The sequence below is a fragment of the Jaculus jaculus genome, chromosome X, assembly GCF_020740685.1.
Source record: "Jaculus jaculus isolate mJacJac1 chromosome X, mJacJac1.mat.Y.cur, whole genome shotgun sequence".
NCBI classification, from domain to species: Eukaryota; Metazoa; Chordata; class Mammalia; order Rodentia; family Dipodidae; genus Jaculus; species Jaculus jaculus.
The window spans coordinates 19,544,992-19,568,229 of NC_059125.1; the positions used below are offsets into that span (position 1 = coordinate 19,544,992).

Here is a 23,238-nt window from a genome sequence, read left to right on the forward strand (position 1 = left end):
TTTTATGCTTCGAGTCATTTGGGATTTTTTTTTTTGGCAGTGGATCTTTTGAGCCTGTCGGCCGCATGTGATGCCTTGGACCAGCACAACCTCAAGCAAAATGACCAGCCCATGGATATCCTGCAGATCATTAATTGTTTGACTACTGTTTATGATCGCCTGGAGCAAGAGCACAACAATTTGGTCAATGTCCCTCTCTGTGTGGATATGTGTCTCAACTGGCTGCTCAATGTTTATGACACGTACGTACAAGATTTTTTTTTTTCCTGCTCCTGCTCTCTCACAGTGGACCTACCTTACAGAGTGGTGACAGTAAGTCACCACTGCAATAGTGTTCTCTAAGCTGTGGACCCATTGTCCCTGGGGTAAATCATTCTGCATATGACCTGAAAAATGTTTTGTTAAACTAGCAGGCAAGAGCTAGAATGTAGACTTCTCTCTGATTCAAACACAATCTTCAGATAGTAGAATGAGTCAGCTTGTAGCTGCGGTTCTTTCCTTTCCTCACCTGTGTCATTTGGAATTCCTCCATCCACTTTGGAGTGATCCTTTTTATTGACAGGAATGGCTGTGCTATTGGAGATGCTGCCATACCTGTCAGCAGATTAGAATTGTCTTAGCTGATATGTCAGACAGTTCTGCGAAATGAAAATAAGCCTAAATGAGCAAACTCAGCTCCTGAAAGCAAAGGAGACTTTTGTTGTTGCTGTTGTTTAGTGTTTTACTAAGGTCTCACACAGTTTCAGTTTGGCACTTCCACTTATCACACTATGTTAGAGAGCAGTTATTTAGTTTGTATGGATTACACATAGGCGATAGCTCCAGTTCTAATTTTTGTTTTGAGCTTAGTGAAAACAATTGAGAAAGGAAGCAGAAGGCATTGGTCATGATTTTCCTACATTTTTCTTAGGCCTCAAAATTATTACATGCTTCATTGCACACATCAATAAGAACATATTTCCATTTGGAAACCTGGGATGGTTATATTGAAAGGAATTGCGTATCAGCTCCTTTGCCTTTTGCCTTTGTTATATGTGTTTATTACCACCTTCATTAAAGTTTATACCTTTTTTGCTGTTTTGATTAGGTATTACTTTCTTACCTTCATGACCACATGCATATGACTTACATGCATAACAATTGTCTACCAAGTCCTTGAACATGTGGGATTCTAAATGGACTATATTTACATTTGTTTTGGTAAGGGTTTGTATTCAGGTCTTCCCCAAAGTATGTTCTGGCATGATTTTCTTTGCAAATGGCTGTTATATGAATGGATTCTGAATATATAACTTCCATTCTATGCCTGAAAATTATTTGAAGGATAATTTTAACTCTTTGAAAACCTGAGTTACTGCATAAAATTTACATGTTGGGCTGGGGGGATGGCTCAGCTAGTAAGAACACTTGCCACTTAAGCCTGGAGATCTGAGTTCCATGCCCACCACCCACTCCTCAGGTGATAGCCACTTATGGCAGTGCTGAAGGGGTAGAAATAGGAGACTCACTGAGGCTTGCCAATCAGCATGTCTCACCACAAAAAAAAAAAAGAAAAAAAAATGACAGTATAAGATTTAAGTTTAGTGGGGGAAAAAAAAAACTGGTTTCTCACAGAAAGGCATAGCAGAGGACACCTGATGTTCTCTGGCCCCCACACATATGTGCATGTAGCATGAGCTTAGAGGGGGACACCTGATGTTCTACTATGGCTCCTAAACATGTGTGTCTATGCCACAAACACATGTATATATTTTTTTAAATGGTTTACTTGTTACTTAGTAGAAGGGAGATGGTGGGACCAAACAGGGTAATAACAGATTTTAAAAAAAGTAAAAGAGGGTAATAGGAGGGGGTTATGACTAGAATACATTGTATATGGAGATTGTCAATTTAAATTAAATAATGAACAGAAAAAGAGACTAAAAAGTGAAATTAAAACTTTCAGACAAAATAAGTAAAATAAAAACAAAATGTTTACTTGTTAATCTTTGGATTTCCCTTCTTAAGACAAAAGAATTCTTGTAGTGATAAGAATTTCATTAATGCATTCAGGTTCAGGATTTCTCTTTACCTGAGGGAATCTAAAAAAATTGTAGTACTTGAAAATTGAGTCGGGTTTGGTGGCACATACCTTTAATTGCAACACTTGGGAGGTAAATGTAGGAGGATGGTTGTGAGTTCGAGGCCAGCCTGGGACTACAGGGTGAATACCAGGTCAACTTGGTAGAGTGAGACCCTACCTCAAAAATAACAACAACAACAACAACAACAACAACAAAATTGAACACATTGAGAACCCAAAACACCAGTATTTGGAGTACTGTTTATTTCCATAATAGAATAAGAATTAAAACAGTATTGAAAGGCACTTCATTACCTACAAAACAGAAAACTGTTCTTTCTTTCTTTTCATTTTCCCTATAGATGAAATAGGCTTGCTGTCTCTCAAATAAATAAAATGTTTCTAAAAGAGAAAAGAAGCTTTTTTATATAGATTTTTATGTGGAATGCTTTACTTCTGTTTTCTACATGTACAGCAAAGCATAGTTCTATTAGAACATTGGTATAGCAGTAGACTACTTATAAATATCTCTTACAGAACATGTATTTGAATACTGTCTAATAGAACATGCCCTTTTGGGGGGCTGGAGAGATGGCTTAGTGGTTAAGTGTTTGCCTGTGAAGCCTAAGGACCCCAGTTTGAGGCTCGATTCCTTAGTACCCACGTAAGCCAGATGCAGAAGGTAGTGCATGCATCTGGAGTTCATTTCCAGCGGCTGGAAGCCCTGGTACACCCAGTCTCTCTCTCTTTCTCTTTCTCTCTCTCTCCTTCTCTATCTGTCTTGCTCAAATAAATAAATAAAAATAAACAAAAATTTTCAAGAATATGCCCTTTTGGATATAAATGTTCATATTTTGTGATATATGTCATGTGGCTTAAAGTGATTAATATTTTTAATAAGGGGTAATTTGATGAAAACCTGAGCGTTGAAGGGAAGAGCAGTTAGTTGCTGGAAACTTTTTGGCTTTAGCAAGCAAAATAGGTAATTTGCTTTAATAACCACAATTGCTGAGGGCAAAGTGACAAATTTTCCACTGACTCAGCCAAGGTGGTTCTCCATAGGTGAATAGAAGAATATTTCCCTCCACCTAATATTTTGTATAGGGCAATTTTTAACAATTCAAGTAGGGTGCTTTTTTTTCAAGGATTGAGTCTTTGGTAAAGGTTCATTAATTGATCAAATTTTCATTGAACTTGAGGTCATGGGCCAAATAATAAAATTGGAAAAAGTATCAATAATTGTAATAAAACATTGGTCAATATAGTACTCATATCCAGGTCTTTTTTTCTTAATTGGAAATTTTTATCCTCTAGTAGAGTGCCAGTAATTGTTTTCTGGTTTGATTCTTCATAATAGGGGACGAACAGGGAGGATCCGTGTCCTGTCTTTTAAAACTGGCATCATTTCTCTGTGTAAAGCACATTTGGAAGATAAGTACAGATGTAAGTCATGTATATTAACTCTGTATTCTTTTATTGATGTTGTCTAATTACCCTAGTTGTAGATGGGAAATGACATACTGTTCTTATTTGACAGCAGGTTTCTCATGTAAGACGTAGAACTGCTTCTAGAGTGTCATAAAATTTGGGTTGTGCTGTTCCCTGTCAAACATTAAATGGAAGGTATTTAAACGGAGAATGAGGATTAGTCTCTCCAGCCCAAGTATTACTTTCTGTTACATTGACTGTGTCAGAATGAAACACATTTTCCTAGGGATAAATCTGATTTCCTGATTCCCTTTTGTGGAAGTCAGAAATGTAAATGTGAAGGCTTAATCCATGCATTTCCCCTGTCTTTGGGTTTTTAGTATTTAAAGAACACTGTCTGACATTCATGTTCAAAAAGCATTGTTTATTTTATAATCATCTTACATGTTTGTACTGACACATGCAGTTCCATGATGTGACTAACATTTTATTATTCAAGACATGGATAGGTTGCTATTTCTTAACAACTGTCCAGAATTTTCATTTGGTCAGCCATTGGGTTCTTTTGCTTAAAAGTTTAAATCTAAAGGAAATACAATAGCTAAAGGAATGATATTTTGGGTGACCAAGTATCCATGCCCACTGTCAAGGACTGAACATGTTTTTCCCATTGAAATACTCGTAGGAAATCTTTTCAAGAAGAGCATTAAGCAAAGCCAACTTCCCTTGTTGTTTCCCTTTCCCTCTGAGGAGTACCCATACATAGATGTGGAGGTGTGCTGAGGGACAAGCTGTAGACAAAAGTAATTGCATTTCTCCAAACCACTCAGTGACTTAGTGGTCATTTCTTTAGGAGTAAAACACAGAAGTCAGAATGCATTTTAGCTCTCACATTTATGCAATTTCTACTTGCACATTCTTTTAAGAACCAAACCCAACAAAACAAAACAAACAAACAAACAAACAAAAACAACCCCCACCAGACCCCAGATTTATAATATTTAAGTACTATTTTGGATAAAATTATATTTCTCGGGGCTTTCCTCTTTTGACTATTATATCCACTTACAGTAAGTCAGGCTTAGTTATTATTTTTATTTTTTAAAGAGATGGGCATCTCCCTGTATTGTTCAGTCCACACTGAATGATTGCCAAGTTCAAGACCAGTCTACATGACCTAGTAAGAGCCAATCTCTAAAAAAAAAAAAAACACAGAACCAATAAAACAAGTATGATAAATCAATGATATGTAGTAATTACAAGTAGGCGCAGCAAAATGTTCAAACACATACACAATGGTCTCAGTGAAGCACAATATCTTAACTCCATAAGGAAGTCCCAGTTCAGCTACCATCTTTTTATCTCTGACCTTCACATGGGTGGTGCTTTTAGCCAGTTTACTTGACTTTTAGTGCTTACAGCTTTTATGATAGTGTTCATATCATATATACTTAGTGGTTTCCCAAAGATTGTGTTTTGCCTTACAAACAATTCAGGAGTGAAGAGTATATGTGTACTTGCATTTCTTAGTGAAAATTAACCTAGTCTATAAAATATGTCCATATTAGCCTAAATTAGAAATAAGTGCTCTCTGAGGGAATTGTGATGACTCCTGAGACTCAGCCCTGGCCCTGAACTGAACATTAGGCTCTGCTTATATCCACTTGGTGCTGTGTTTTGATTGTCATAATTTTCATCTTCCTTTTGTAGACCTTTTCAAGCAAGTGGCAAGTTCAACGGGATTTTGTGACCAGCGCAGGCTAGGTCTCCTTCTGCATGATTCTATTCAAATACCAAGACAGCTGGGTGAAGTTGCCTCCTTTGGGGGCAGTAACATTGAGCCAAGTGTCAGAAGCTGCTTCCAATTTGTAAGTTATTTATCTTTTTTTTTTTTTTTCTTGGTGCTGTGTAAATTCTCTGCCACTGAGCAATAGTACCATCCCTCCCCGTAGTCTTATAAAATAATCTGGATTTTGTACTCTTTTCTTTCTGGTTCCTGAGCATACCACTGTGTTGCAGTCAGTATTCATTGCTGCACAAAAATCCAACCAGAAGCAGCTTATGGGATGAAGGGGTTTATTTCGGGCTTATAAAATCCAGGGTAACACCATCAATGGTGGAAGAAGCTGGCTCACTTATAGATTCATAGCAGAGAGACACTATCAAATAGTCAATACCAGTAAACATGAATAGCCAGAGCTTCAAACTGCTCTCTCTACACCTTAGGGCTGGACTTAAGATCTGCCCCCAGTACAACCTTACTGCTGAACTTAAGATTCAGCCCCAGTGACACACTTCTTCCCCAGTAGGTAGGGCTTTGACCACTGAAGACTCAAGATTCAGGCCTGAGTCTATGGGGCCACACATTAAAGCCACTATATACTGTGGTAGACATTCAGGCTCTTTTTAAAAATTTTATTTATTTATTTATTAGCAGAGAGAGAAGAGAGACAGACAGACAGAATGGGCACACCAGGATCTTTAGCCACTGCAAACAAACTACAGATGCATGTGCCCCTTGTGCATCTGGCTTACATGGGTTCTGGATTACGTGGGTCCTGGGGAATTAAACCTGTGTCCTTTGGCTTCTCAGGCAAATGCCTTAATCACTAAGCCATCTCTCCAGCCTGACATTTAGGCTCTTTCTATGTTTGGTAAGGGAGGTAATGTTTCTAGGCCATGCTACAACAAACATCTTTGTGCATTTAGCTCATATCTTTGTGTTTGGCTAAGTTCTCCTAGAGTGTGATGATCATACCAAAGGATAGACATATTTTTGTGACTTCTGATATATGTTAACAAATGCCTTTTCCTCAAAAACTCTTTCTACTTGTAATGCTACTAGTATTAATAGAGCAAGATATTTGCAGGACCACATTATTCATAGTTTTCCTAAGTATTTTTAAATGCTACAAGCTGTTTTACTTCTGTGGATTTTCTCAATCCATCCTAATCCCATTAACAACAGCTAGGTTTTACAAAATGAAATTAGCTGTAAAGCTAACTGGGTTAGCCCTCAATTTTTTCACCATAGACTAGGATGAAATGATAAACTATGTTCAAGGGCAGAACCCTGTGAATATTTTGATGGCAGTTTGAGCATTTGCTTAAGAGTTAATTGGGCAAATCAACTAAATATGCATAGAATAAGCCCACTTAATGTAGAGTAAATATATTGCTTGTATTATTTTTGCCAAGATGGTGGTAAATTAGTTGTAAACATAAGTGGATGTGGGGAAATGAATGCATTTTTTCATGATTGGAAAATGAGAACAGACTACCACTATGTAGATATTTTTGCATGTAACTCTATTAATATGTCTACTCCAGAATATCAACACAAGTAACTTTTATATAATGAGTATTAATGGCCACATATAATACAGATTCATTTTATTTTTAGAATTCACTTACACAACAACTTGCAGTAATGTGAATTTCTTTGCCCTAATCTTTCTTTTTCCCTTAGTCAAGGTCCAGTTAGTTTTTGAGTTTGAGTTGTGAAACACATACACATGTGTTCACATTTATGTATATGTACATATGTATATTGTGACTTAGGGTGAGGTTAAGGGTTAGAACATAGCACTGTTGACAGTAGTCCCTATTCTATGATGATCCCTTTTGTGGAGAAAACTGAGGTATGTTCAGAACTGCCGGGGAGTGTTTATAATTATTCTGTAACCTCACTATATTAAATCATCAGGTAGCTGTTACCTCCCATGATGGTTTATATTAATAGGACCACCGTGTGTGGTGGCGCATGCCTTTAATCCCAGCACTTGGGAGGCAGAGGTAGGTGGATTGTTGAGAGTCTGAGGCCAGCCTGAAACTACATAGTAAATTGCAGGTCAGCCTGGGCTACAGTGAGACTCTACCTCAAAAAACCACAAAAAAAAAACAACCTTGATAGGACCACAATCACCTAGGAAATAAGCATGTGAGCATTCCTGTGAAGGATTATTTGGATTAGGTTAGCCTCTGGGCATGACTATGTGGACTTCTCCTGATTAGGTTAATTGATTAGGTTAAGTGGTAGCACTGCTCCATGGGCTGGGGTCCAGAGCTGCAGAAAAAGGAAAAACCTGGCTGAGTATGAGCATTCATCACTCTGCTTCCTGACTGTGCTGAATGTGAGCAGCTGCCTCAAGCTCCTGCTGCCATGCCTTCCCTGCCATGATGGACTGACTATAACTTGGAACTGTAAGCTGAAATAAACCCTTCCTCCCTTATGTTGCTTCTGGTTAGGTATTTATTGGCAGCAATAAGAAAGTAACTAATACACTCACTTCCTGTACCTTCAGACCCTCTAGGACTTGGTTGTCAGGATAGGGAGTCTCTGTACAGAAGCTCCACTTGCTGTGGCTTATGTGAAGACTGACTATTCCACCTCTGCTAGTGCATCCTTTTTCCCTCCTCCTTCCTTAATCCACCTCTCTTCTCCAGCTTGCTTGCTTCCTTCTCTCTGAAATGGCAACACTGTTCTCAGTGTCAGCGTTTGAACTCAGTCCATCTTGCATATTGGTTCAAATGCCTCCAGGTTGGCCAGAAAGCTCTTGGAAACCTCCTTTGTGAGACTGGGGAGAATTTGACCACAAGACAAACAATAACAAGTTACTTGTTATTTTCTCTCTACTTTTTTTTTTAATTTCTGAATTCCCTTCTTTGAATATTTATAATGAGAAAAAAATAAGTTAAATGCTACATTTTTTTTTCTTTTCTAGGAAAAGAAACGTCTTTTGTTTGATTGCTGTTTGTTACCACACTTCACCCTGTTTCCTGGCATGCCCATGACATGTATACCCCATTGCACTATTAGCCTCAGAAGCCTGCCTACAGCACTATAGCCCTTTCCTTCAGTCTTAATGCCCTCTTACTGCTTTTTAGAGAAAAGTATTTACCACCTGACACCATCATCCAAAGTTCCCAGTTTATGTTCATTTTTCACTGAATACATTATGATTTCTCTATTTTGCCCTCAGATCTTTCCTAAACTGGTTTCATAACCATTACTTTGAAACATTCATTGCCTTTGCTACTGGAAACAGCTCTACTCTCTGGCTTGTATTTAGCACAGTTATAAATAACACCATTACTATTACTGCTTAAGAAACTTGGCTTTGTTCAGATGAGTTTAGTCCTTGAATCCTCATGGTCCTTTGAGGAGACCAAAACAGGCAAGCTTTGAAGGTTTTTGTTTTTCTCGTTTAATCAACATATCTATGACTTTAAAATCCCTCAAAAAAAAAAAAAAAAGAAAGAAAGAAAGAGTTTGCTTCATTGCCCATATTTGCCTCCTAGTTCCCAAACATGTCCCTTCTGACACAAGCATTTTCTAGCCTCCCAGTGGGGACCACAGATACTTTTCTTGGGTCCTGGGTAGAATGAGGGATGCTGTAACTAAACAAGGGACATAGGAAGACCAACAAGAAGCGTTAGAGAGGATGTTTCAAGTATTGGTAAATTGGATGTCTGTGGTAGAATAAAGCCAGATGGGGCTCATAATTACTTAGATCTGGGCAGCCTCTCAACCTGTGGTAATTTGCCTCCAGGTTGAATGGCTCCATTGTGATGTGAACGCTTACTTCAGAATGCATGTCCTGGCCCTGACTTGCTTTCCTTCAGTCAGGTGCTGAGGTGGTCCCCTTGCCTCTCATTGTGCAATGGGCATGAAAATACAGTGTTTGCTATAGGAAAAGATAACAGCAGTGAGAATGGCCTCTGCCCTCCGTTTGAAGTGTGAGACCTTGGGAATGGGCTGGGCTGGTCCTTCAGCGAGTATGTGCACAAAGGCTGCTATTTGACTGGTCTGACAAACAGTGGTGAAATACTTGTTTCTCCTACAGATCTGTACCTTGCCCCTCAGAAGTTGACTTCAGATGTTAGTCCTTTTGTTTCCTTTGTTCTGTGTCACTAGCTAGAAAACCTACTTTTTTCCCCTCAAGTCGGTACAGTTAGAAAGGTTCTGAATCTTTTGATGCAGGACAAAAAAAAAAAAAAAAAAATCTACTTGTTCCAAGAAGAGAGGTAGATTTTCATGGATCAGGCTCTTTGGATGGTCTTCAAAAGGTTCCCTCAGCTATAATCTTTCTCACTGAACACCTAGGAAAATGCAAAGGAAGTCACCTTTTGGATCTAAATAAAATATTTTGCACCTGTGAAAATCAGTATAAGCTAGGTGTAATAATCAGGAGACTGAGTCAGGCAGGTCACCATAACTTCATAGCTAGCGTCCTGAGCTACAATAGTGAATTTGAGGCCAGCTTGGAGTATATAGTGAGGCACTGTCTCTAAAACCAAACATAATTACATTAGGTCTTTCGAGGAATCATCTCCTAAGCCAGAGAATAAAAATAGCATATTTAAGATAAGTTTATGGCTTTGGTGGTGGCATCTTTTTGAATACTAGCAAATCTACAGGCTATTTTTTTTTAGAGTAGTGGCATACTGCTGTCAGCACATTCAATAGGAAATTGACTCATTTTTTTGATAGTAGTAGAAGACAAGTTTTGAACCTACTTTGTTTTGAGATGTAGCTTAAATTAATATGTAATGTGCTTGTTCCTCTTTCATATTCTATGGCAATAGTACCTTTGAGAAGGGAGATTTATCTTTCTGGCCATAGTAAGGCCAAATTACTCTAGCAATGAGTCACACATTGCCTGAAGGAACCATTGAATTGTCCAAGTCTCTCCTTTTTGAGGTGAAAAAATGAGGCCCAGGGAGCAAAAATGAACATAGTGCATCTTAAACCATTGTACCAACTCCTGGCTTTAACTAGTTCAGCTACTAGACTGAATAAAGGGCCATTATGTTTATGTAGTCCTATACATGAATTTTAGGTTACAGTAGAGTAAAATTAAATAAATGGATACTCCTTTTTCAACACACACACATTTTTACTTATACACAAGCAAATGGAATTACTATATTTTGACTGTCCTTAAATAAAGTCAAGTAATATTTTTTGGTGGCAAACTAAGTTTTTCAGTGACTTCAGAAGAGTCATGTACCTGCAAATGACATTTGGCAGTACCCTAAGGAATATATCCCCCTTCCACTGTGATATGCTTTGTAGTGATTTCTTTGGTAAACATTTTAAGGATGTTATTATTTAGATAAAGTAGAGTTTACCAACTTTATATTCAATAGGCCTCACTTACAAGAGCTAAGGTGTCAAAATGTGTTCACTCTGTATCTGTTTTCTGCCTGCTGTTATATTCAGGCATTCAAAATGAATATGTTGCTTTTTCTTTCATCTGTCTTCTGCACTTTTCTGTTCATATGACAACCATAAATATCTATACACCATTGCTGCAAAATAGAATGAGATGGAAATAAGAATAAATTACAACTTTAATCTTTAATGATTGAAAGCAAGTGATATGTAATTCCAGAATACCTGGAATAGTGAGTATAAGAATAGTTAAGGGCTTTGACACTGAAGTCTATCTTTATCTAAATCCTAGCTGACCTCTGACCTTGTGGTGGTGCTATCAGGAGTAAATGACCCAACAAAGATAAAGCACTTAGAGTTGTGGTAGACAAGTAATAGGTGAGCTTTAGGCATGGTTATCTAAAGTGTGTTATGAGAGTATCATGCCAAGTTGAAAACTTCCTGTACTCATAACCAAGAATTTAGATTTGAGAATCCTTGGATCATGTCTCTATAACTGTTAAGATGATAAGCTAGGAGACATTTTAGCTGGTTAGTCATCATGCTTAGGCCGACTGATCATATTTTCTATTTCTAAAAGATCCTACTTAAGTTTCCTTTGGAATCTAAAGGCATTGTCTTTATAGCCCTTTGGACAGTAAGAACTGCTACAACTCCTATCCATTGAAGTAGGCTTTTCTAGAATTGAAGGTAGACATACTAGTCTAATTTTGAAAGAAATATCAAGCTGGGTGTGGCGGTATATGCTTTTAGTCCCAACATTTGGGAGCCAGAGATAGGAGGATCACTGAGTTCGAGGCCACCCTGAGAGTACAGAGTGAATTCCAGGTCTGCTTGGACTAAAGTGAGACCCTACCTTGAAAAACACAAGCAAGAAAGAAAAGAGAAAAGGAAAGAAAATGAAAAGAAATCTGGCTGTTGACAAATGCTAAGTGATCTCTCCGATCCTATTGGGCCTAGTTTGGGGCAGTTAAAATCCTACAGATTTCAGAAAAGAGTGTTTTCCACATAGTCTTGAGTTGACTTTTGGTTTGCAGTTGCCACTAGTTTGTAACGTCTTATACCACTGTGGGATTCACTCATGATTATCTACTTTGTTGGAATTTGCTTGGCTTTCTTTTCATTGTGGATGGTGGATATGTTCTTCATCTGTATTTGCTGATAGGTTTGTTTTATAGCTAAAAGCTGTTCCATTCATACACTTACTATGCAGAAAAGCACACATCATTGTGACTGTCCTCCTCAGCCTTCTACAGTAATATTTAGTTGAGCTGGGCTATCATTCAGCATTAGCCTAACATGAATGAGGCTACTGATTCAATCTTCAGCCCCACACCCAAAAGAGGAAGAAAGCAAAGATAAGATATAAATAAATAGAGTAGCACTTCATTGTCATGAGTGGACTTATCTACTTATATGCTTTTCTTTCCCCCTTCCTTTCTTTCCTAGAAATAATGAGATAGTTAGATTAACAAGGATGCTTTCAGCTGGATGAATACCCTGCATTACTATTTGTCAGTTCATCATACATGCTAATAAATAATGCATTCCTCCAAATAATGAAAACTTGTAAGTGTTAGTTCAACATGTACCCTCATCTTCATTTTCTCCAATGTTAATCATTGAATTTTTTAATAGAAATTTTTTTCTGTAAAGATTAAGATGAAAGGAAGTAGAAACATTCCACTGGAATAATCTTATCTGTTTATTCAAAGTCCTTAGCTTGTCTTCATCTGACAGCTAGGATTTTTATTTGCCTTGTTTTTATTTTATTTTCAGTGGATAACATATTTTAAAGGATATTTTTGCTTCTTTTTCAAAGTTCAATAATACTGCTCAGCTCTTAATGTTTACATATAGTCATGTCACTACAACCACAATCAAAATGCTGAACATTTTCTAAACTTTTCTCATTTTTTTTGAGGCAAGCCCAACAAACTGCCTTTTTAAATACAAGAGTGATAAAGAGAGAGAGATGGAGACAATTAGCACGCCAGGGCCTCCAGCCACTGCAGTTGAACTCCAGATGCGTATTCTCCCTTATGCACGTATGTGACCTTCTGTGCTTGTGTCACTGTGCATCTGGCTTGTATGGAACCTGGAGAGTCAAGCATGAGTTCTTAGGTTTTGCAGGCAAGTGCCTTAACTGCTAAGCCATCTCTCCAGTCCCTTTTCTTGTTTTTTTTTTTTTTAATTTTTACTTTTTAGTTTTTGTTTATTAGAGAGAGAGAGCAAGAGAGAGAGAGAGAGCGCACGTGAATGGACATGTCAGAGTCTCCAGCCTGCAAATGAACTTCAGATGCATGCACCACCTTGTGCATCTGCCTTACATGGGTCCTGGGGAATTGAACCAGGGCCCTTTGGGTTTGCATGCAAACGACTTAACTGCTAAACCATCCTTCCAGCCCCTTTTCTAATTAAAAAAAGTATTTTATTTATTTACATGCAGAGAGAAGAAAGATACACAGAGAGAATGGGCATGCAAGGGCCTTCAGCTACTGCAAGTGAATTTTCAATGCTTGTCCCAGTTTGTGCATCTGGCTTTACATGGGTACTGGGAATTGAACATGGGCCGTTAGGCTTTGCAGGCAAATGCCTTAACCACTGAGCAATCTCTCCAGCCCAGTTTTTCTCACTTTTTATTGTCAACATGCTCATTCCTAATATGTGGAAGCCAGAGGTCTGCTTTTTATGCCTATAATTATGTCCTTTCACCAATTGGATTTTAAACAATGTTAGGAGGCAGGAGTCGCACAGTTAACTTTATATCATATATATGCCTTTAGATAAAGTGCCTTACACCATACTTGAGAAACTGTATTCCATGGCATCTATGAACTATAATGTACACACACACACACACACACACACACACACTTCTTTTAATTTAATTTATTTATTTGAGAGCGACAGACACAGAGAGAAAGACAGATATAGGGAGAGAGAGAATGGGTGCGCCAGGGCTTCCAGCCTCTGCAAACGAACTCCAGACGCGTGCGCCCCCTTGTGCATCTGGCTAACGTGGAACCTGGGGAACCAAGCCTCGAACTGGGGTCCTTAGGCTTCACAGGCAAGTGCTTAACCGCTAAGCCATCTCTCCAGCCCCACACTTTTCTTTTAAATAAGAACGCACAAAAATCTCATAAACTAATGACATTGAGTGTACTTAAGAATTAGCATAAATTTAAAAGTGTACTTATGTTCAGTAAGGCCAGGGTGTTAATTGGTTTATTAGTCAGGTGGAGTGGAAAGCCTGAGGTCAGGAAAGTTGTCCTTGAACATGTAAATGAAGAGTGGATAATCACATGTTATTGTTTGGGCTGATTTTATCTTTAATGGGTGATTCTGATTCCTGCTGACTATTTAGAGTACTAACTCCTGGCCTCCAAGCTGCTCATTATCTTCACAATTTTGAATATAATACTTGATTTCCATCAGAGACAGCAGCCATAGGAAAGCCCTTTGCTCTTGTTTCCAGACCAGACACGACCTCTCAATCTATACTTAAAACAAGGTAAGAATTCTGTAGATGTGACAATTAATTAAACTCATCCTCATGGCTGGAAATTCCAATTTAGAATCTGAGAAAAGCACATCTAGATAGTACATGAAGGGATACCTTTGGGACCATGGAAAAGATGTCTTGACAGTGTATGAGGGTATGCCTCCAGGACCAAGGAAAAGAAAGGCAAATCTAGACAGTGTATGAGTGGATGCCTTTGGGTTCATTGAAAAGACATGTCTAGGCAGGGTATGAGGGGATGCCTCCAGGGCCAAGGAAAAGACAGATCTAAGAAGTGTATGAGGGGATGCAGCTGGGACCAAGGAAAAGACAGATCTGGGCAGTGTATGATGTAATGTTTTAGGGACTATGGAGATGAAAGAGGAAGTCAGTTTTGTATTGTGCTTATGGTTTTTTGAGAAAACTAATCCTAAGGAACTTAGACATTTCATATCACTAACATTAATCCCCCTTTGCCACCCCCTCACAGTGATTAAAAATGTTTTTATCCATCCTCCTACCTTGTTGTCTCCCATGAAGGAGTAGCATGGGAGAAACAATGGTTCCCAGCCAGTATTTTATTTTGGGAACATCCCAACTGCAAACATGAATCAAAATAACAGAATAATTAATCCCCATTTATCCTATATGTTGGTGTGACCATTCACTTTTTGACCAATTGTTTTCTTAGATTTACCTTGCCACATCCCCTAGAATAATGGTAACCAAGAAATGTGAGTTTAGTGCTTCCCATCTTCATTTATTTCATTGTCATCACTGGATACATAACTGGTAATGCTGTCCTCACACACAAATTGAAATCAGTTTAGAAATATATCCAACATATTCTACATTGAGTTTTTCCCATTTTTTTACAATGTTCATCACCCCTGGCTATTTTGTTTGAATCCGAACAAAAGGGTTTTTGTTATTGTTGTTTTTTCCTTTGTTTCTTTATTACTATTAGTATTGTTATTATTTAGTTTTTTGAGGTAGAGTCTAACTCTAGCCCAGGCTAACCTGGAATTCACTATGGAGTCTCAGGCTGGCCTCGAACTCACAGCAATCCTCCTGCCTCTGCCTCCCAAATGCTGGGATTAAAGGTGTGTGCCACCATGTCCAGCTGTTTTGTTTGTTTGTTTGTGGCACAGGCTATCCCTAATGCAGGCTGATCTGCAATTCATTCTGTAGTCTCAGGCTGACTTTGAAATCATGGCAATCCTCCTGCCTGTGCCTCTTGAGTGCTGGGATTAAAGGTGTATATCACCATACCTAGCAAGAGTTTTGTGGCCAGCAACTCTCCTTAGTAGCCTTCTCGTGGTCCTGGCATCTCCACTGGGTCCCCACTGCAACCAACGGTCCATCCGCATGGTTCCATCCAGGCATCCAGAAAACCTGCTACACACTGCCCATGGTTGTTTCCAAAACACAAGACCATGTTGTAACTTCAATGATCCTCTCATTCCTGTATTTCGTATACTCCATAGTACCAGATAGGGTGCCAATTTGTTAATCTAGGGAGGAATAAAGCAGACTTTGAAAAACAGGACACTCCTTGAGCATTCAGGCCCCTTCAAAACAATCTACATTCTTTCTGTTGCCCCAATGCAGGTCATCTGACCCAATTGCAAATGTTGTAATCTCTCATATAATTGCAGCTGCACAGGCAGAAGTTTCAGCCCAAAGATTTCATTTCTGTGCCATATCCCTCTGCTTATACCAGTCTATTTCTATACACAGAAACCCTGTACAACTTCTCAGGACACGGGCATAACAGCAAGCCTCTCACAAACTGCTCCTAGCCCAGTCCAGGCAAAGCTCTTTTTCACCCTCATAAGCCAAATTTCACAGTACGTAGTTCTTAATGCATTCAGGTCTTTCAATTCTGACCAGAATAGTCCATCAAGCTGTACTTACAGCACTGCAAGGCATCTCTTAGGACAAGTTTTCAAATCCTACATTCCTCTTGAAAATAAGTTTCAAAAGGCCAAAGCCACACATTCAGGTTTCTAACAGCAAATGACACAACTCCTCAGTACCAACTTTAGGAATATTGCAGTCAGGTTCACATTGCTGGCAGAAATCACCGGACCAAGAGCAGCTTGTGAGACAAAAGGGTTTATTTTGGTTTACAAACACGGGGGGGGGGGAGTTCCATCATGGCAGGGGTAAATGATGGCATGAGCAGACAGTGGACAACACCCCCTAGCCAACATCAGGTAGACAACAGGAACAGGACAGTGTGCCAAACACTGGCAAGAGGCAATTGGCTATAACGCCCATAAGCCTGTCCCCAACAATACACTGCCACCAGGAGGCTTCAAATTCCAAATCACCATCTGCTGTGAACCTACCATTCAGAACACTTAAATTTGTGGGAGACATCTGAATCAAACTACCACAGGAATGTGTGTGTGTGTGTGTGTGTGTGTGTGTGTGTGTGTGTGTGTGTGTATGTTACATCTAATAAGTACATTTTTATATTAACCAACTCTTATGGGAAGAATGAATTGCTACAACCAAAGCATATAACTTCAACTGTATGCTATTGAGGATTGAGAAGCTCAGAGGTGTTTCTGCTTTTATCTTCTTTAGCTACTTCAGTATATGTAGGCCTGTATGTGTCAGTGTCAGTGTCAGTGTCAGTCTACGTAGCTCAAACATGCCATAATATCCAGTGTTGTGAAGGTCCTATAATGTCAAAAAAAAAAAAAAAGAAAGAAAAAGGGGCTGGAGATATGGCTTAGCAGTTAAGCGCTTGCCTGTGAAGCCTACAGACCCCTGTTCGAGGCTCGATTCCCCAGGACCCACGTTAGCCAGTTGCACAAGGGGGTGCACGAGTCTGGAGTTCGTTTGCAGTGGCTGGAGGCCCTGGCGCGCCCATTCTCTCTCTGTCTCTCTCTATCTTCCTCTTTCTCTCTGTCACTCTCAAATAAATAAATAAAAATGAACAAGTTTTTTTAAAAAAAGGAAAGAAAAAGATGACCAGAGGAGATACGAATATGCACTTATTAGTGTTTGGGGGTATTCACTTATACCCCGAAATTATTTTCTATATTCTTCTCCTCGGTAGATCAATATGGAACTCCATCTAAGGTTGAACAAACACTGGGGCATTGTCTTAAGATGGGCTGGCTTATATATCAGAGACTAGTACTCTCTAATTAATTAATATCAATGGATTCAAAAGATTTTGGACATAGCTTATATATGTTCCCATTGGAAATGATATTTCTCTTCCTCTTATAATACTACCTTAAGCATCCATATTTTAGTATAAAAATAATAGATAATATCGAGCTGTTTCCATAATTTCTTTGGCTCTCTTTTAGTCTGTAACATAAAGTTTAACCAGATTATCTCAAGAGTTACTAGTCCCCAAGGTACTTTGATTATATGCTAAACATTATAAAGGCAAAAAGAAATTGGATTACTGTACTTATTTCAAAGTTTGGCCGTTATCATCAAGGTCTTATGTGCTCTTGTGGGTAATAACTCTTGTAACAGAGCTATAAGATAGAGGACACACCCCTGCACATAAAGTATGGCCTTTCACACAAAACAGACTGTTCTCTAAACAGAAGTAGCATATGCTAAGAGCAAGATGTGAAAAAATAAATTGTGTGGGACTGCAAATAAATGTACCCCGTGTCCCTACACTAGTTTCCTCAGCAACTCAAAGGTAAAACACAAGTATCTATGTCGAGGAGGATTAAAATGTCACCTTCCTTTGCTATGTAGGATTTTTATAGATTTATAGAGATATTTTTTATCACTGATTTGATTTTCATAAAAATTGGGCTAGTTGGAAGAAGAGTCATTAATATTCTTTACAACTTGTTCTTGTTCTGCCTTTTATGTTTGGTACTAGTGGAGATTTCTCTCTCATGTGAAATATTCCACTGATGCCCTTGGGTAGATTTAGAGGTTGCTAGAGAGATTGTAATAACAGCTCAGGGAACAGTCAGAACTGCTTGTCCTATGCTGCCTGACCTGACCAGCCACTCCTGATAGCATTAAATCCTTGTGTACAGACAGCGCTGCACAAGACAGTTTTAATCAATTCAAATGCAGCAAATCTTTCCAAATACTAGAGCTGTTAATGAATCAGGGTCATAAAATTTGAGTTGTCAGCCATTCATGCCATTCATTACCTGTTAGTAGCAGTGATGTTGAAGTAGATATTTCAGTTTATGAAAGGAATATCTTACTAGTGGAAATCACAAATGAAATGGCCAGGAAGTAGAGACTTAACTTTTTAAAGAAATCTGTGGATTGTCCTCAGTGTTTTCTATTAATGTATCCATCTCTGTCAATAAGAATATTTAGAAATTATTACTGTTACCTTTGTTGCTGCAATAAACATTTGACCAGAAGCAGCTTATGGGAGGAAAGGGTTTATTTCAGGCCTACAGAAGCCAAAGGAAGCATTATCAGTGGCATTAGAAGCTGGCTTATTTCCATAGATGCATAGCAGAAAGATCCCATCAAACAGCCAGAAAAACATGAACAGCCAGAGCTCTGAACATACCTTAGGGCTGGACTACATGATCTGCCTCCAGTGACATCTCCTCCACCAGGGCTTTACCTGCTGGAGAATCAAGTTGCAAATTTAATCAAGAACACCTCAGCCTATGGGGGCATTGATTCACAAACTACCACACATACATTAAATAATTGTATATTATTTGTTTTCCTCTACATGGGTAGGAAATCTACTAAGTAAATTATACTCTACACCTACACATGAGTATGTGTGTACACAAACACATGTGCACACTTTTTTTTGTTGTTATATCAGCTGTCTTACCATTTTTTCCCCCCTTTGGGGTAGGGTCTCACTCTAGCCCAGGCTGACCTGAAATTCACTATGCAGTCTCAGGGTGGCTTCAAACTCCTATTAATCTTCCTACCTCTGCCTCCCAAGTGTTCAGATTAAAGGTGTGCACCACCATGCCTGGCTGCCTTAGCTTCTTTAGCATAATTAGGTGGAATGATTTGACCTGACTGAATTCATTTCTGCTACTTTTTAATCCTGAAATACATTGCATAGAGATGCCTGTTTGAGAAGCAGCTTGATGTCAAATTGAAGACTGTAATTTCAGTATGTTTCTTTGTGACTTCTAATTTGGGCCTTTTTATTTGTCAGCTCTTTGGATTCTTTCTGAGCCTGTACCCATAACATTCCTTTCCCAGACACCAAGTGTACAGACCTATCATAGCTTCCCAATTTCTGTGTTGTAGAAGCTAGCTGCAGAGCTCCCAGAGCAGTCAGCTGCTCAGTATCTACTGGTGGACACTGTTGGCTTCCTCATTCTGACAAGTGAACCATGGCTATGTCAGATGTTAAACATTGGGGCAGGAGTCTCAACTTTGGTGCTGCTGATACATTGGCAAGGCTCATTCAAAGTCTTTGTTGCAGATGCTTGGCCTGTGTGTCATGGCATGTTTAGCAGGATCCTGGCTTCTGTCAGGAGAACTTCTTTCACCCTAATAATTTGGTAACCAAAAAATGTCTCAAAACATCATCATACAGTATCTTTTTTTAATTGGTAATCTTTTTAACACTTATTTATTTGGGGGAGGAGGGAGGGAGACTGGGGGTGCAGATAGACAGAATGGGCATGCCAGGGACTCCATCTGCTAGAAATAAACTACAGGTTCATGTGCTACTTTGTGCATCTAGCTTATGTGGGTCCTGGGGAATAGAACCTGGGTCCTTTGACTTTGCAGGCAAACACCTTAAGCAGTAAGCCATCCCTCTAGCCCAATATGTTATTATGAATACAATTCATCCTTCGTAGATAGCCACTGACCTAAATCCTGGCTTACCCACTTGTCAAATTTTCTTGAGTTCCCTCAGTTTTTTGAATTTTGTGTATTCTTATGTTGGAAACCAGATCAATCTAAACACATCTTCTAAGTCCAGACACGTTCTTTTAGCTTTTGTGTGTGATACCATCACAGAGAGACCAGCAAAGAGGCATTTGTGTTTGTTTTGGCAACTCACTATGTGAATAAGTATGGCCTTGAACTCCTGATTCTCCTGGCCCCACTTCCCAAATGCTAGGAATATGGGCATGCACCAGCATGTCTGGCCACTTATATTAAATTATTTTAAAGTAAGCTTTGGGCAGTTTGAGGATGTATATATTTTGTCTTCTCCTCAGATAATCTTCATAAGTTGAATATGTTGTGCTCTGTGAAGATTTTTTTTTCACTATAATTTCATTCTTATTTCACAAGCTTACCTTTTTAAGTTGCGATCCCATTGCCAGTTAATTTCTACCTACAATTAAATTGCAAATCTTTATAGAAGGCCTAGACACACTGTTCCTGACTTTTAGCAACACTGAATTTAGGAGGATTAGTCAAATATTGTTTCTAGGTTTGCAGCTCCTTGTTATTATCTGAGAGCAACTGGGCACAACCTTTTAATGCATTATTTACTGCTTTGTGTAAATTATTCTCATTTGTTAAGTATTACTATGGCTTTCAGAAGCCTCATAATGGAGATGCCAGTTTCCTTCCCTAAAACATGAGATGTGTGTCTGTTTGGTAGCTGGAATGTGTGACTTGCCAAGAAATGTTCCTGTAACATTCATTTATTTGTTCTGTAGGTAGAATTGGTACTTTCATCCTGAAAAAAAAGGAATATTCGGTTTGATGTCCTGGCAGTCAGTTGTAGTAAATCCCCTGCCTCCAAACTTGCTATTTAATGTTCTTGGCATTCTTATACTGCTAATTAAATCCCTTTACTAGAAATTTCAGAAATGGGCATTAAAAGCCAACCCTCAAAACATGCTATAACCAGTAATGACAGCTGACTGCTTCTTACAGCCTCCAAGCGATGGGAAGTTTTGTTGTTGATCATTTGCTTTTTTTGGGTGGGGGGTGATATGGTCACATGTATGCCATTCTGGCCTCAAATTTACCATGCAAACAAACATGACCTTGAACTTCTGATCTTTCTGTCTTTTGTCTCCTGAGTGCTAGGATTTCTGGTGTGCATCACCCAAACCACCTTTGTGCAGTGTTGCGGAGCAAATCCATGGCTTCACTGCATGCTAGACAAACACTCTACCAACTGAGTTTATATGCCCAGCCCCTGTAGACAGTTCTGAGAGATAAGTACCAATAGAAAGGAAACCCAAAAGTTAAGATGTGTGTGTGTGTGTGTGTGTGTGTAAAAGATATTTCTTAGTTGGCTTGAAAGCAGCATTTATGCGTTAGGCCAAAGTCATTGCTATGGACACAAAATATGTTTGAAGCCTGATATATGGAAACCAAGAAATGCATCAGCATGGATTATCTCAATCAATAAATGCTATCATGTTTTTCAGACACTTCCTTCCTCAATTTGCCATGGGTCCCATTGATCTATTTGTTTGTGTGTATGTATGTGCAATGTGCACATATATATATGTATTATATATTTTCTTCTAAAATGATCAAAATGTCATTTCAGTTGGGTTTCCTTTCTGGTTCTGTTAGATCTTTATAGAATATTGCCTGATTTTTAATTCTTCTTTACTTCTAGACAACAGGAAGGGGAATATACCACTAAGACACAGAAAGGTTTGTTGTAAAACTGAAAGATCGAACCAGAACTAGAGTGTGAGTGTCCATATCTTGTCTTCATTGCTGTCAGTTCTGAAAGAGCCAAAATGATGGCTCTTCTATCATAGGATCTGGAAAGAAACTAGAGACTTTCTAATCTTTAAGTACCAGAGAATCTATAGTATATTGAAGAAGAGAACATTCTGCAACATCCCTCAGTAATTCCCAATAATGCTTTGACAACATTCAGCATCAGGAACTTCTTCTGTATGAGTTACAGCCTAAATTCTTCATGCTGCTTAAGCCTGTTTCTTCTTGTTCTGTCCTCAGTGGAGAGATTGAACAGCTGGTCACGGGCCCCTATGCAAGAACCATGCCCATAATTGAAAACGGTTATTACATCGTCCCTTCAGCTACTCTTTCTTGCTTGTTCTCTCTCTCTCTCTCCTCTTTACATGGCTAAATAGTCCCAATTCCCATAAGCAGTTCTCAGGTGCTCCAAACTCCTTAATTATCATTGTGTTTTTCTGCCAAGTCTTTTAAATTCTGGGTCAGTTGTAGCCACCATAATTAGACTTTTTCTGTGAAGGGATTAAATAGTAATGAGTGTTATAAGATATTGTTCTCATACTGAACTGTCTATACATTCAGTTGTACACCACACTGCCATGATGTTTCTTTCTTTGTTTTCTTTATTATTATTATTTTACTTTTTAAATGTTCTTTATTTGCAAGCTGGGGAAGGGGGGAGAATGGTAATGTCAGGGTTTCTAGTCACTGCTAATGAATTCCAGACACATGTGCCACTTTGTGCATCTGGCTTTATGTGTGTACTGGGGATTTGAACCCGCTCCATCAGGCTTTGCAAGAAAGTACCTTTAATCACTGAGCCATCTTTCTAGCCCATATTTTTATTATCATTTTTAAAGTGCTAATGATGAACCAAAGGACTTCATTTTTTCCCATACTTAGGTTTGTTGTTGACTCAAAGGCAGATTTCTTCTATCTCTTGGAATAAATACTTTATGATATTATTATACTTCGTATTAAATATGAACATTTACCCCACACTATGTCCTTTAATGCACCATTAATCAATCCTTTAAGTGGAAATCAGAACAAATACATATGTTTTTATTAAGCACCAATAAGTTCATATTATAAATAGGTTTGGATTAGATATACTTTTCAATTAAATGACTTTCTATGGTGGTTTGTCTTCTGATTGGAAAGGGTTTCTAGATCAGTGAAGCAGGAGATTGTGACAGGACATATTGTAGCTGAACACTGGCAATTCTTTTGGAAATGTCTCTGAGAACATCTTTGACAATGTGATGGAGACAAATGTGCCACAGAGTAGATGACATTACTGGGAAGAGTCCTAGCTTAACAGACACAGGACAGAATCATGGGTTATGTTGGATCTGGTAGAGGCTACTGATGTGACTCCCGTTTGCCCTTCACCTGTTCAGTATTGCCAGTGACTTCTGAATCTAAAGATTCGGATTT

The 23,238-nt window shown here is 38.7% G+C and overlaps 1 protein-coding gene across 5 annotated transcripts in view; it reads left to right on the plus strand.

Moving 5' to 3' along the window:
* The window catches only part of Dmd (dystrophin), a 2,157,654-nt gene that overhangs the window by 2,057,947 nt on the left and 76,469 nt on the right, over positions 1–23,238 (plus strand). For all 5 annotated transcript variants that reach the window (XM_045140973.1, XM_004663692.3, XM_004663690.3 and 2 more), the window contains 3 exons: positions 41–242; positions 3,420–3,505; positions 5,201–5,358. In XM_045140973.1, coding sequence (XP_044996908.1) covers positions 41–242; positions 3,420–3,505; positions 5,201–5,358 — 446 coding nt within the window. The remainder of the gene's footprint in view (positions 1–40; positions 243–3,419; positions 3,506–5,200; positions 5,359–23,238) is intronic.